The sequence below is a fragment of the Zeus faber genome (genome assembly GCF_960531495.2).
Source record: "Zeus faber genome assembly, chromosome: 9".
Classification (NCBI taxonomy): Eukaryota; Metazoa; Chordata; class Actinopteri; order Zeiformes; family Zeidae; genus Zeus; species Zeus faber.
Window position 1 is genome coordinate 17,739,503 of NC_137197.1, and position 15,569 is coordinate 17,755,071.

General features: G+C 43.8%; 2 protein-coding genes across 2 annotated transcripts in view; one reads left to right on the forward strand and one right to left on the reverse strand.

Moving 5' to 3' along the window:
• The first annotated feature begins 294 nt into the window (after positions 1-294).
• LOC307235326 (ribonucleoside-diphosphate reductase large subunit-like) lies at positions 295-3,909 on the forward strand. The gene is made up of 4 exons (XM_080007362.1): positions 295-440; positions 1,074-3,055; positions 3,141-3,329; positions 3,441-3,909. The coding sequence occupies exons 1-4, from the start codon at positions 422-424 to the stop codon at positions 3,618-3,620; spliced, it is 2,370 nt and encodes a 789-aa protein (XP_079863488.1). The 5' UTR covers positions 295-421; the 3' UTR covers positions 3,621-3,909.
• An 864-nt stretch (positions 3,910-4,773) lies between these two features.
• The window catches only part of sipa1l3 (signal-induced proliferation-associated 1 like 3), a gene marked incomplete at its 5' end in the record, with an annotated part of 29,142 nt that continues 18,346 nt past the window's right edge, over positions 4,774-15,569 (reverse strand). The window contains 9 exons of the mRNA XM_080007363.1: positions 4,774-6,799; positions 7,225-7,306; positions 9,316-9,442; positions 10,352-10,501; positions 10,639-10,819; positions 10,921-11,080; positions 12,485-12,718; positions 14,190-14,632; positions 15,018-15,133. Of these exons, the coding sequence (XP_079863489.1) occupies positions 6,653-6,799; positions 7,225-7,306; positions 9,316-9,442; positions 10,352-10,501; positions 10,639-10,819; positions 10,921-11,080; positions 12,485-12,718; positions 14,190-14,632; positions 15,018-15,133 (1,640 nt within the window). The 3' untranslated portion in view covers positions 4,774-6,652. The remainder of the gene's footprint in view (positions 6,800-7,224; positions 7,307-9,315; positions 9,443-10,351; positions 10,502-10,638; positions 10,820-10,920; positions 11,081-12,484; positions 12,719-14,189; positions 14,633-15,017; positions 15,134-15,569) is intronic.

The following is a 15,569-nucleotide window of genomic DNA, read 5'->3' on the forward strand; positions in this document are numbered from 1 at the left end:
CAGTAGGGTGAGTAAATGAGTCTTTTAACTGCAGTGTGGTGGAAGTGGATGAGGAAAACCTGACACACTGGAAGTTGTAGAACTAACTATCTAACACCGGGAGATGGCGGTAGTGGGACATTTCGGGCGCACGCTTGCCATTAAATCCCAAAGAAGATGAAGAAGACGAAGACGCGTTCTGATTGGCCGCCCGTTTCGTGGCCCATATTACGAGGCTGTTGATTGGTGCAGCGCCTTGGCCGAACCCCCCGGACGGTACCGCCGCTGTTTATCGGGGGATTTGGTTACGCCGTTGCCGCTTTCTGGTCCCCTTGGCTCGGACGCTGTGGATGCTGTGAATCCGCGCGTTGCCCCTCCAAGTTCGACCCGAGAAACGTCTTTTCCCCCGCAGTGAACACGAGTCTCACCGAGCCCTGCGACCATGCATGTGATCAAACGAGGTGAGTGTTAGCTCGCAGCTAGCTAGTGCTTCATGGGTGTTTATCGGCAACTGACAGCAGCTGTCATGGTCCTTTGGCTTCAAACTGCGTCGGTTTTTAGTGAAATAGTTTAAAAAAAATATATCACACTCCTGTGTCGTGTGTTTTGTGGAGGTTGACCACAAGTTGAAAAAACAAAATAAAGAAAAAAATCATTTATAAAGTGTTATAAAATATACACGCAAACCTGTCACTGTATGTATAGCTTGCACGGACAGGTTGTCTATTTAATATTGCCAAATTACTTTGTTTTTAGTTAATTTTTAGGTGTGTTATACATTGTTTTATTTAAACTTTTTTTTGTTTCTTTTTAGGTTATTGCATGTTGCCATTTATTTTCCATTATTACTTTATTTGGGGGGTTTTTCATATTGTTTGCTGTGCACTCCTGTAAACACTGCAATTTACCTGTTTAAAAAGTGAAAAGTCTATACACTATTTGTTTATCAACCGACTTAACAAGCTGATCAATCAGGCTTTTCTCATGTCACTGCTGCGTCTTGTGTGTGTTTTTACTTTGCGCCGTCGTTTTAATCACTTGTGTACATTTAAACTGTCAGCTGTTATTTCACAAGACAAACACCTGTGTTTCAGATGGACGCCAAGAGCGGGTTATGTTTGACAAAATCACGTCCCGTATCCAGAAGCTTTGCTTCGGGTTGAATTCAGACTTTTTGGATCCAGCTCAGATTACAATGAAGGTGATCCAGGGTCTGTACAGCGGGGTCACCACTGTAGAGCTGGACACGCTGGCCGCAGAGATCACGGCCACCCTCACGACCAAGCATCCTGACTATGCCATTCTGGCTGCACGGATTGCTGTCTCTAACCTGCACAAAGAGACTAAGAAAGTGTTCAGTGACGTGATGGAGGATCTGTACAGCTATGTCAGCCCCATTAATAACCGTCACTGTCCCATGATCTCCAAGGAAACACTTGACATCGTCCTGCAAAACAAGGACCGTCTCAACTCGACCATTATATTTGACAGAGACTTCAACTACAACTTTTTTGGCTTCAAGACTCTCGAGCGATCTTACCTGTTGAAGATCAATGGGAAGGTCGCAGAGAGACCCCAACACATGCTCATGAGAGTGGCGGTGGGAATCCACAAAAGAGACATTGACGCAGCCGTCGAAACCTACAACCTGCTTTCAGAGAAGTGGTTTACCCATGCGTCTCCCACTTTGTTCAACGCTGGGACCAACCAGCCACAGTTGTCGAGTTGCTTCTTGCTCACGATACAAAAAGACAGCATTGAGGGCATTTATGACACGCTGAAACAATGTGCTCTCATTTCCAAATCTGCTGGAGGCATTGGTCTCGCCATTAGTTCCGTCAGATCATCAGGGAGCTACATCGCTGGCACGAATGGCAATTCAAACGGCATAGTCCCTATGCTTCGAATTTACAACAGCACGTCACGGTACATTGACCAAGGCGGCAACAAGAGGCCTGGGGCATTCGCTATATATCTGGAGCCGTGGCATTCTGATATCTTGGACTTCTTGGAATTGAAGAAGAACACAGGGAAGGAGGAGCAGAGAGCCAGGGACCTGTTCTATGGCCTGTGGATTCCGGATCTCTTCATGAAGAGGGTCGAGAGCAATGGAGACTGGTCTTTAATGTGCCCCAGTAGTTGTCCTGGGCTGGACGAGTGCTGGGGGGAGGAGTTTGAGAATCTCTACACCAGATATGAGAGGGAGGGCAGAGCAAAGCGTGTGATAAAGGCCCAGCAGGTTTGGCACGCCATCGTCGAGTCCCAGACAGAGACGGGCAACCCTTATATGCTCTACAAGGATGCCTGCAATAGGAAGAGCAACCAGCAGAACCTCGGCACCATCAAATGCAGTAATCTCTGCACAGAGATCATAGAGTACACCAGTCCCGATGAGGTGGCCGTTTGCAACCTGGCCTCCATCGCTCTCAATATGTATGTGACCCCCGAAGGAACGTTTGACTTTAAAAAGCTGGCGCACGTCACCAAGATCGTAGTGAAGAACCTGAACAAGATCATCGACCTCAATTTCTATCCGGTGCCTCAGGCTGAGACCTCAAACATGCGTCACAGGCCAATTGGAATCGGTGTCCAGGGTTTGGCGGATGCTTTCATCCTAATGCGGTTCCCCTTTGAGAGTCCCGAGGCCCAGCGGCTCAACATTCAGATCTTCGAGACCATCTACTACGCAGCTCTGGAATCCAGTTGTGAGCTGGCGGCGGAGCTCGGCCCTTACCCGACCTACCAGGGCTCGCCCGTCAGCAAGGGAATCCTCCAGTACGACATGTGGGAGAAGACGCCCACGGACATGTGGGACTGGAAGTCGCTGAAGGAGAAGATCGCCGAGCACGGCGTGCGGAACAGTCTGCTGCTGGCGCCCATGCCCACGGCCTCCACGGCCCAAATCCTGGGCAACAACGAGTCGGTCGAGGCTTACACCAGCAACATCTACACCCGCAGGGTTCTCTCGGGGGAGTTCCAGATCGTCAACCCCCACCTGCTGAAGGACCTCACGGAGAGGGGACTATGGAACGAGGAGATGAAGAACCAGCTGATCGGCCAGAACGGTTCTATACAGGTTAATGTCAAAACCACAATGTAATGTCCATCTAGGGAGTGAAGAGAGCCAGGCTGACGCTTGTCCTATTCCTGTTCCTCCATAGAGCATCGACGGGATCCCCAAAGATCTGAAGGAGCTGTACAAAACCGTGTGGGAGATCTCCCAGAAGACCATCATCAAAATGGCTGCAGATCGAGGCGCTTTCATTGACCAGAGTCAGTCCCTGAACATCCACATCGCCGAGCCCAACTACGGCAAGCTGACCAGCATGCACTTCTTCGGTTGGAAACAAGTAAGTTTTGGCCGCAAAAACAAAAACTTTTAATAGGAGGGAGAGGGAATTTCCAAGGCGACTCGCCTGAATGACCTGCGTTCTAAAGTGCCCTTCTCCCTTTCATTACAGGGTCTAAAGACTGGAATGTACTACTTGCGGACAAAGCCCGCAGCCAACCCCATCCAGTTCACCCTCAACAAGAAGCTTAAGCCCGAAACGACTTCAGAGGAGGAGATCAAGGAACTCAATGACGGCGCCATGGCGTGTTCCTTGGAAAACGGGGACGAGTGCCTCATGTGTGGATCTTAATATTCCTTACCCACACACTTCCCTTTAACTCACCACTTTCTCAGGCGGAGAGATTTATTTTCTCACGTGAGAAACGGCTCCAAATTGCATGTTTAAAACTTTATTATTTATTATTATATTTATTATAAACAAATTATTTGAATCTTTCTAAAATAAGCTATAAAGTGGGTCTTGGAAACGCATCATTATTCCACTTAGCAAGTTTTAAATGTCTTTTAATGAATGGGAATGGAAAGTAATACTTCTGACCAAATTAGTATTGTGATTAATAAAAAAATCTATACAGTAATATCGGTTCATTGTTTTTATATTCATTTATTTTATATTCCTGTTCCAGGTTGTCTCCAGGCTGGTCCACAACCAATATTTACACCATTTCACAGTGTAAATTTTATTTAAAGTCAACAAAACCAAGACTTGAACAATAGTGCAAGCTTGAAAAAAGATTTTCTCAAAAGGAAACAAAGCCATTGGAAGAGATTTTTTTTTTTTTAAATATATTTTCTTATAAAATAATGAAAACATAATTTACACTTTAAATGTACACTCATTGATAAAACCCCAAGCAAAACAATGTTAAATCTAATGCATTACGTACCGCTGCCACATGCAGAACGCACCAATGCAGAGATAAAATGATACAAATCAGCTTTATACAGTGATCAGAAATCAAATGGCGTACATTGGATTAAAAACAGTACCCTCGTGTCTTCACTATTTTTCAGTTTGCAAAAGTGGCCAATGTCTTCAAAAATAAATTATCAAAATATTAAACATTAAAAAAAACAAAAAACTTTTGAGTCATACAATATTAACCACTTACCTTAATGCATTACTATGTAATTTGTGAGTGCAGCATCGAGGCACCAAGCTATACTCAATATGTATCATTGTGTATGCTAGAATTAGCTTCAAATTATACTTATATTAAACAAGATAAAATAAAAATAAAAAAAAGACACCCATGGCCCTCCACATGCAAAAACTTAAGGTTAAGACATCGCTGACTTCAATAACGGCTATATTTGTCAAGCTTCATGGCTGAAAAAGTTTTCCATTCGAGGAATAATCGGAGTGTAAAGGTTGTTCTAGGAATATGTGTTTTGGTTTGTCTTAATACACCCCCCCCCCCTTCTAAACCTCAACCCAGCCCGCGGGATACAGCTTTTTTTCCAAAATTTTTTTTTTTTACGAAATCCTAAACTAACCTAATAGAAAAGGTTGCAAAAATGATCTTGACATATTGCGATGTGCATTTTTGCGACTGGAAAATTCCACCTGATCAGACTAAACCACTCGGGTCCGTGCGGGTCGGGACATCTGGGGAACAAACCGATAGAACTGGGACATGAACACAGTGTATTTAGGTAAGATTGTGATCAAACATCCCAATCTGCCTCCAGTAATCCAATGTATACATAGAAATACGCCAAGTAGAAACCCCACAGCATGCTTTAGTCCGTCACACGACCAAAGGTGAATACAATTGTGCTTGTGGCGTGTCACTTCACTCAAGACCTTGACACTTATTCTTTATTGATTCTTATTTGTTCTTACTTTGACTACTATTGACAGGTGTACTTATCGTTAGCGGCTTTGGACAAAAGCGTTGTGTAAGGATATAACAGGGTTATTTACACCGAAGTGAGGAACCCAAGCGAACATTTTTTTGTTTGATCAGGGCACTTAACTGATGAAGAATGGACTGTTGCATAGGGTTGGGAGGAAGATGGCGTTTAGAATGTTTTTTTCTTTTTTATATATATTTTTTTAACCAGGGCTCGCATGGTTTCGTCTCCTTCCACAGATCATGGGAGGGAGAGAAGAATCCGCTTCCATTCAGTGCCAGACGAGCGTCCATATAAAAAGTGTTTTTGAGCGTGTGTGTGTGTGTGTATGTGTGTGTGTGTGTGTGCGCACCTTTCGCTGAGATTCTGGTTACGGGAAAAAAAGGATTTTGGACCCAGAGACTTTTTTTTTTTTTTTTTGCGTCCTGTGAGAGCGACGGGCGCTCACTCCCTTCGCACCCGTCTGCGACACGGTTCCTGATATGACACAGTAGCTTCAGTGTAAATAGTGATTCCAATGTACAGCAAAGCAAGGTCGGCTGAAACCTCCGTCGCATGTTTCAGCTAATGAGCAAAACGTGGCAAATAAATATGATCATCCCGTCCTGACTATTTCTAAGGCTTACTATCTAAAATAGTGACACTCACACACACACGATAAAAATAACAATCGGAGGATTTTAAGAACTGAGATGACTGCACTCTGTGAAAAAATCAAACAGACGAGCGACGACGCTGGTTTCACGGAGCTCACGACGTCGATGGCTTGTTGTTATACCTGTTCACTAACGAAAAGGAAATGACAGCCTCCGCTCGGATCTATATGACCTTAAACAGAACCACTACGGTCGCACACACTCTCTCTCTCACAAGCACACTCTAAAACATGTCCGGTGGTAGTAAAATCCATCTCTACGTTGTGCCACAACGCCGTCGCCTTGGTTTGAGTGTTTCCTGCCCCCGACACCTCGCTGACGCTGACACACGCACACACACACACACACACACACACACACACACGCTACTGTTATAAAGCCTCACTACAATGTAGATTACGTTTATAGAATATGCTGGAAGTACCACACAAGCACTGAACTACAGTACCATGTCTTAAAAAACGTAAAACCTGCGAGTCTGAGTGCACTCCGGGAGATGAAGTCCGTTTTGTTTTTGGCTGATTTGATGGAGGAATCATGTTCGACCTCTCAGTCTCTGGATTTAAAAAATAGCTTTTCTCCTTCTCCTCCACCGTAGTTCTCTCCAGTTTAAGGCAGTCTAGTTTTGGTCCGTGGGTCTCTGCGTGCCTGCGGTGAAATGACTCGAGGTTCTGTAACGGGACACGACTTCAGAACTTTGGGGGCTTTGCTCCTCGTAGTGACGGGCAGCCGACTTCACCCCCCCGTCACCTCGTTAAAAAAATAAAAAATAAAATAAAAATGTGGAGTGGAATGGAATGGGTGGAGGTCACTTCCTCTCCTGCTGAGGGTTGGTGAACAGGAGGCTGAACTTGCGGAGCTGCTCACTGGCCGAGTGGCTTTCCTCCTGCAGCCGCTGGTTGTTCTCCCTCAGATTAGCCATCTCCGCCAGCAGCACCACCTTGTCCTTCTTCTCCTTGGAGGGGGAAGAGGAGAGGGAAAAGGAGACTTGTATGTTTGTTCGGGAAAAGATGTTTATGCTTACACAACTTACTTTATATCGCCAGAGGAGCTAAAGAATCCATAAAACCAAACAAAAAAACAACCCGATAATTGCCTTTATGAATATTGTGAGTTTCCCCGTGTTTTGAAAAGGACATTTCACTTTTTAAGGCTTTAAAGTTCGCCTCGTTGCTCTGTACGTTTCTCAACAGTAAAGCATCCAGAGACGTTGTGCTATGAACAGTTAGAAATGATGGAAAGCAACATTTTAATGAGGCCGGGGTTGAACAACGACAAACGAATCCTTAAAGGACACGATGGGATAATTCTGCCCTTCTGTCACTTGATTTCTCGTAGCGTTACATCAACGACCGTTTCATAGGAAAACAGGGATCTCACCTTGTCCAGGTCGTTGTTCAGCTGCTTCAACATCACCTCCAGGTGGTACAGCCTCCCCGACAGGTCATTAGGAACCTCGTCGCTGAAAACATCACAAACATAAATGTTTGCTTGCAAAGAAAAATAAACTGCTAAGCCTCACATGTTGATGCTGGTTGCCGTAGGCGACCACAGTGAGTGAATTGGAAACCACTTTTTCAAGTTCAAGAGATTATTTGTCACATACATTTTTAACATAAAAAGTATGGACAGCGCTGCCAGCCAAAGAGCCAATTAGTGGATCGCAGTAGAGAAAGCTTATTACACACAGGGGTGCAAACAACTTGCTTTTTGGTGAATATCGCTTTTGACATGTCAATTTGGGTGACTTGTGTGAATCTTCCAAACTGATCTGGGGCGGGGTGTGTGCGACGCCATCCGCGATCAAACTAGTGGACTCGTTCTCTGATATTGAGTTAGAACTGAGATGCGGACAACGGCTCGAAGCGCTCCAAACAGCCAGGAAGCGATGCTGCGTTCATGGGCTCGGAAAACTGCAATGTGAGTCGGAAGTGATGCGTTCACTGGAACACCACCACCAGTGGCCGACGTATACAAGTATATTTCAGACCTTTTTTCCCCCACACGTGTTTGCATCCCTGTACAGTTAACGAAAAGTAAACTAAAAACTAGAACTAGGCGTGAAAAAACATTTTAGTTGAAACAGACAAAATGAAAACTACCTGAAACATTATTGTGTACTTAAAAAACGAACTATAATAAAATAAAAATATACAGGAAATGTCTTTAGATTTAGTAATTTTTTCTAGTCAGTTGGGTCAAAATTTTGAACATATAGCCGTTACAATACAATAACCAGTTCTTATCTTTGTTGACAGACAGCATTAATAATGATTTTGGCTGAGACCTCCTCTGGTGGAGAGCTACTTTTAAATGGAAAAATGACATTTAGAATTGACCATTGTTAACAATGAGGGGACAAACAAGACTGTTGAGATTCTTATTGTCTGTGTGGTGAGCATATGCTGTATGTGTGTGTAAGAGAGAGACAGAGACACAGGCTAAGTGTGATCAGGCCAAGTGTGACCAGAAGAGTTAGTGTTATCACAGCTCTTGTCTGTCTTGCTTGTGTTTCTTCACCTCTGAAGATTCAAATTCTGTAAAGTATCAGATAAACACAAACTACAAAGAATTTTGTTCGGTCACTGTAGTTAGTCTTTTTAACATTATTTCATGTCACATTTTCATTAATAAGCATTTATAGTATAACTGCACAGTATCTTAATTACTCAAACTATGAGGTGACTAAAAATGGCAACCATATTTTCAGATTCGGCAATCAAAAGCTGATGTCAGGTGGCCAGCCTAGCAACCACTTTTAAAAGCCAGTGTTGAGCCCTGAGGAGTCACCAAACTTTGGGAATGTTTAACAGATGTAAATGAGTGAAACAGCACCTGGGGTGGAACCAAACTGGTAAGGCAGAAATGGGAGTATAGCACCGTTTAAGTTAAACAGTGCTACGATAAAGTCAACAAAATCGCTTCTGTTTCATTACCAACTGCTCCAGGCTGGACGAGGAGGACTGCTGTCAATGTTTACTCTGGCAAGAGGAGACAAGGCGGCACCTGACTATACCGCTAACTACCACCAGATGGCAACATTGATAGTTCATAGAATAGTTCATCACAAACCATGTGGGAGACAGTGAGTAGATAGATTCAACCAACTGCCATTGCACAGAGCACAAGTACTGAGGCAACAAAATGAATTCCTCTGCATTTTACCATCCTAGTAACTGACGCAATGTGTTTTTGTTAATCAAGTAATTTCCCTACAATGTGGTTAACTATGTCATATAGGACTCCATTGAACATGTGAAAACATTAGAAATATACAATCTCTTGCCCTACCAAACTTGGTTATAGATGGAACGCCTTTTGCATGTCTACAGCTGGTGGAAATTGGTGAATCTGCATTGTGTGTGTGTGTGTGTGTGTGTGTGTGTGTGTGTGTGTGTGTGTGTGTGTGTGTGTGTGTGTGTGTGTGTGTGTGTGTGTGAGTGTGTGTGTGTGAGAGTGAGAGAGAAATACCCGCTGAAGGTTGGGGTTGTGCGCGGTGTCTGAGGAGTTTGGAAGTTGACTGGACTGATGACCGGCCTCATGTCTGGACCCCCGAGCGGAGGCTCAGTCAGGGAGAAGAGGGAAACCGCTCTTTGAACTGTAAGAGCAAAAGTCAGAGATGCACACGGGGGATTACAAAAATGCCTTAAAATAGATGTTCACCATGAGATAACACCCAGCCACAAGTACAGTAGACACCCAACTATCTAGACGCCATGGGAATGACGCTTGTATAAGACAGAGAAACACGAATGCAAAGACACAAAACCCCGTTTCTAAATCGGGCCAATGGGTTTATGAAGTACTTACAGTATGATCCCTAAAAATCGAAAACACTACAGGCCCATACAGTATAAGGGTAATGGACAACTAGATACTGAGGTTAGGATAAATGGGGTTCTACTGAACACACATTTGGCTTGGGCAGTGAGTTGAGGCTTGGCTGCGTCTCTTGTGTTTGGTCCTGCACCACAGGGGGCACTGGGGGATTAGACATGGATCCAGTTTGTGAAGGAAAGAAGGTTTTTGTTCACTGGGCACCGAACAACCCAGTACCCCCTCTCTTTCCCAGGGGTGTCATGTGACACATGGAGCGAGATTGACCGAACCATTGTGAACCCCGATGTAGACATAACGCAGCCAGAGGGGTGTGACACTGACATCTGTCAAACTACATTCCACCCTTTTGTGCAATATTTGTAAAACCAAATCCTAATATGTGCATAAAGTCAACTGAGCAACTGAGTAAGTATCGCTTAGCAACTAAGTGATTGCCAATGGCCAACCAGCTCCCCACCCCTGAAAATGACGCACAGGCATTTTCTACAATATTATTACATCATCTGCACTGTCACTCCACTGTTGCTCAATTACATGCCTGCATTTTCTTTGCATACATTATTATTATTATTATTATTATTATTATTATTATTATTATTATTATGATAGGATGTTTCCCCTTGGTGATCAAATAGGTTTCATCGTATTTTCTCCAGACCTTCCTCACCTTCATAGGCTTTTGCAGCATTGACCAAGCTGGACCACTCCAGTCCACAGGCGGTGTCCGGCAGCGGCATCAGCCCGGGGTCCAACCTCCTCAGCGGAGGAACCTTGTCCCTCACTTCCGTCAGGGACAACTCCGACGCAGACAGAGGGACTGGGAGAGAAGGAGGACGGCGGGTCAGGACACAGTGAAAAGCCCTCCCTCCCCTACTTCCTGTCGCTGAACATTAAAGCGCTCGAGAAAGCCCGCACCGCCGTGCCTAGAAACCACACCGCCGATGGCAAACTCACCCTTCTTGTTTTGCATGGTGTTGCCGTGGTTGCCGGAGGCGTGCCTGCGCGTGGGCAGGGTGCAGGTGAATAGCAGATCGGTCTGGTTGGCCTGATTCTCTGAGTTTGCGAAGCTGTTCTCCCTGCGGCCGCTGCATAGCGATTCGTCAGAGAAGGTTCGCTGCAGGGTGCGTCTGGGCGACTGCGGGGGAGACAGGAGCGGCGTTAGCGGCGCTCAGAGTGCCTCATATTTACTCATTTACACCTCTCCGTCCGCGTGGTCTGTGTGCGTCTGTTCCGTACAGTGTCTCTCTGCGGCGCCTCCGCTGGGTCCATGATGATCAGTTTCTTTAAGTCATCCTCAATGGTGCTCTTGTACGTTCGCCGTGGAGACCGAAGGTCCCGGAGTGATGCTCGCAGACGGGGCTGTCCGAACACGTTCTTCGAATTCACGTCTACTTGCCTGGTCACACGAGAAAACATCAAATCAAGCTTTACCTTGATTTCATCACTACGGATGTCCGATCATGACATTTTTGTTGATTTGCTGTTTTTATACAAATAATTGTTCATCTTCCGCCAGTACACCAGTGGCATACAATTTAAATTAAACAGTTCCAGGTTAAACAGTTAATTTGCCCCGAACGCAACTGATGGACACTCACCTAATTCACATTCTATTTATTGGGGCATTTCTAAATTTAAAATTCTAGGTTCCTAGGTTTAAAATTCTCCTTAAATTTGGATGGAAACATATGATTTCGGAATGTTAACGATTTTACAAAAAGATCGCAATCTGCTCAACTCATTGCAATCAGGTGCTTATAGTATGGAATGACAGCTCCATCATGATCATGATCATGATCCACCATGATCCAGTTTAAGCATGAGCAGTAGGGTTCCATTGTATGAAGTATGTAAACTGTCCCTTATTTCCCCATAGCAGTGCACCAAAATCTGTTTCTGAACAAATTTGAGGCAAGAAACAAGCAATCCAGTTGCTGAATCTTTACTCATATTGGATCTACAAGGCCAAATTTAAAAGTTTGTTCCAACTTTCATTGCCACTGCTTCTTGGAAATGCTTCAGGTTTGTGGTGGACAGTGCACAGGGCTTTTTTTGTTTCATTCAATTAGGAAACGTCAGAAAATAAGACATAAAGAAAATAAATATATTAACAATAAAAACACACTGTTTTTATTGGTTTTGTTTGGAGAAACGCGCAGCAGATCGCGTGGCACAGCCTATCGTTAACCTACCAGATACCTTTTTTTTTTTTTAAGAAACACAAAGCACATTAATTTTTTTTTTTTATATTCACATTTCCTTTATCTGCAGTTTTGTCAGGACAGTTTGTATTAATCCCTCTTTCTTTTAAAAGATTTGTGCTGGTTGGTGCAGCCAACAAAGCAGTTGCCATGCTTAGGGGGTCCAGCAGCTCTTGGTAGTACTTAAGCCGTGGGTGGAGTAACTCAGATTGGGGGCGGTGCTAATTCTCATGAGTCTCCAAGTGACTTAGGGAGGACACACAAATCGGAATGGCTTGTTGAATCGCATGTTTTCTGACAAAGGAAGCTCACAAAAAGGTGACTGGATTGTTCTATTTCACCGTTTGTGTATTAGAAGGCCCATCAGACACCCAAAGTGCACAGGCTCTGAAAAGGTGAGTTTTTCATAATTAGGTCCCCTTTAAAGGACAACGTTCACTACGCTTTATTAAACTCTTTTTGACCATTCCCAGTCTTATATACTGTACGGGGTGTCATGTATCTCAATAAAAGATTTAAAAAAATGATTAGACCAATTAGGTAAGTGTGTTTTAAGAGCTCAGGACCAGTAAAATCAAATCTCACAGTCACTAACTTACTTCTTGCTGCTGTTGCTATCAGTGCTGGAGGATGTGTTTGTGTTGGAGGTCGACAGGCCATTGTCTTCTGGTTGCCAGGCAGCCGGCTGACTCTTTCCATAAAAGGCTTTGGGGGCGGAGCTGGAAAGGGGGGTAGAGCTTAGATGAGCCGAAGTGGGCGTGGTGGTGGAGGCTCTGCCAGGCCGGGCTTTCTCAGCAGTTGGAGTCTTAAACCCTTGGGGTGTGTAGCAGGCCCTGGAACAACAAAGAGGACAAGGCGAAAAATGGTCGATTAATGTTTCCAAAGGATTATGATTTCATAGAGGGATGGTAATCAGGGAAAGCACTGTTAATACCAATGGAAGTAATTATTTTTAAATGCTCACACGTGGATCAGCCTTAATGTATGGGTAGGTGGCTAACTCCTATATTTTAAGTTGCAAAAAGTGCCCCTTTAACCTGCAAATTAGTTTTTCTCAAAAAACAAAGTTGAATGTAAAGTTTAAATAGTTCAATCAAAAAATAAGCTAAATTGGAAAAAAAATTATATTTAACGGTTATAATTACGTATGTTATTAGCATACACACATTCTGGTGTCCTTTGTTATAGGAGAATATATAAATGATAAAAATGTACTGAAAACTTTCCTTTTGTAGGATCTCCTTTTGGAGAAGAAAAAACAAAAAACAACTGTGAATCTAGATTCAACAGACAACCCGCCAAGTTCTTTCATCATCACCATAAATTGATATATATATAAAAAAGAAAAACATCTTCTAGATCTGTCTGAGCCTTTATCTATTTATTCTCCAACCATTTACACATCATGAAAACTGTACAATACCTGTGGCGAAGCATCTGTGTCCTAAAGTTTTCTGGGGTTTTTTCTGCATCTATGAAGTATTGCAGTTGAGTTTAGCCACAGACTAGGGCGTCCAGTTGATGGCACAAGGGATCTAAACACAGAATCCTTTTAATCCAGCACAGAGGGAAGCCAGACCTGTGCGTGTGTGAGTATTTAACAGTGACTATATGCATTTGAAAGGGGGGGGGGGGTTGTAATAATGCACCCACCAGCACAGCAGCTGGCCTGACTTCCTGTTTGCTTCCTAAGTATTTAGCGAGGAGGAGGAGGACAGCTATTACAACTCTATCGTAATAAAGCTGATTTAACTCTTGATATGATACAATTTCCAACCCTAACAATCTCTGCGGTTTATTGATAGTCTGCTCCTCTACACCATCTTGAAAAAAGGCCACCCAGCATCTTAGAACCTCTCAAGATAAAGGGCCTTCCAAACTAATTGCTCTCCAAAGATTTTTGGAAAAAAACCTTGGCCCCTCCCAAACAAGTTCTCTGGATCTGTGATCTGTGATATAATGGACAAAGGAAAGGTGCTGCAGTTGAGTTTCACTATTTATTTTGAACTGAAGTGTTCTGTACCACTTCACTTTTGGTAGAGGCAGAATTTGCTTAGCTTAAAGGAAAACATCAGCATTAAAATATTTTAAATTGTTTAAAAGATATCTATCACTTGGGTTGACTCCAAATGATGAAAAATTATAATTAACTATAATAATCATAATGATAATAATAATAATAATAATAATAATAACAACAACAATAATACAAATAAACAATAATAATTTATTGAGACCAGCTTTGCTATAATCCATGTTGTTGCAGCCTTTTTTAGTATAAACAGGCCAGAGTCGGGCTCTTACCTGGGTTTGAATGCATCTGATTTCTCAGCACTGGAGCCAGGAGGTGGGAAGGTCCTGGTCCGGTATCCTTTGTTCTGATTGGCCGACACGGGCGACGACTCCCTTCCTCTCGCCTCCCCGCCGCTGCTCTTTCCCACCAACAGCTCCTGGAAGCCGCTATAAGTCGCTGAGCAGTGCATGGGCTTGTGTGCTTGACTGCCGGACATGTTCCCATGGCGGTTGTGGTTGTAGTGGGTCGGGGCGTCAATGCCGCTGTCGCTTGAGCCCCCTTTGTTGAGAAGTTCGGGGTCAGCGTCTGCTGGCTCGCCAAGACAACCGCCGTTACCGCTTCCCCCTCGCTCGCCGCTGGCACTTCCATCAAACCAGCGCTCGTCACTGTGGCTGCTGGAGGCGTTGCTGGACAGAGTGTTACTGCTGGAGTGGCTCGAGTACTGGGTCTCCCCCTGCACACAGAACAGACAATATAGAAGTATTTATTAAGACAGAAATCACAGAGAATCCAAAACAATAACAATCAACATATCTGCTTTTCAAATCTAACTTGAATTAAAAAATGTATAATAATAATTTATAATAATTTAATTAACAACAATTCATTAAATTAATGTCAGACCAACACTTTATTTTTAATAAAGCCAAATAAATAAAAACAAAGCATTTCACCTCCTATAAGGTAACCAGATAAAGGCCATATCTTCTTACATTTGTCAATTTAGAACGCACAATTGCATAAAATGATTACACAATATCTTATTTCACTTAAAATACAATACCGCTCCAGGATAATAAATGATGAAAGCAGGTTCTTGCTCATCCCTAATATCTGACCTTTGAGTGTCTGTTTGGGGAGTCTTTTCCTGGGACATCTTGCCTGGTTGGCCTCCTCTGACCCCCTCCTCCACCCATAACCCGAGACGATGATGCTGGAACGTGCCAAAGAGGCTCTGTACAGAACCCCCCACCGACACACACACACACACACACACACACACACACACACACACACACACACACACACACACACACACACACACACACACACACACACACACACACACACAGACAGACAGACAGACAGACAGACAGACAGACAGACAGACAGACAGACAGACAGACAGACAGACAGACAGACAGACAGACAGACAGACAGACAGACAGACAGACAGACAGACAGACAGACAGACACACACACACACACACACACACACACACACACACACAGGATTAGAGCACACTACACTGGGTCTCTACAGTTGGCAAAGAGGATTAAATACTTTCAACACTTTTTAAATACTGACCACTAAAAATATACAACATGAGAGCCAGCTTGTGTGAATGCATGCAACAAGAAACCGCTATTATCGTTGCCTGAATAGTACA

What these genes read in the sequence shown, in the direction of transcription:
- LOC307235326 (XM_080007362.1), top strand. An exon ending in GCCAGAACGGTTCTATACAG is followed by an intron (nt 3,056 to 3,140) that starts GTTAATGTCAAA and finishes GTTCCTCCATAG; the next exon opens with AGCATCGACGGGATCCCCAA. An exon ending in ACTTCTTCGGTTGGAAACAA is followed by an intron (nt 3,330 to 3,440) that starts GTAAGTTTTGGC and finishes CTTTCATTACAG; the next exon opens with GGTCTAAAGACTGGAATGTA.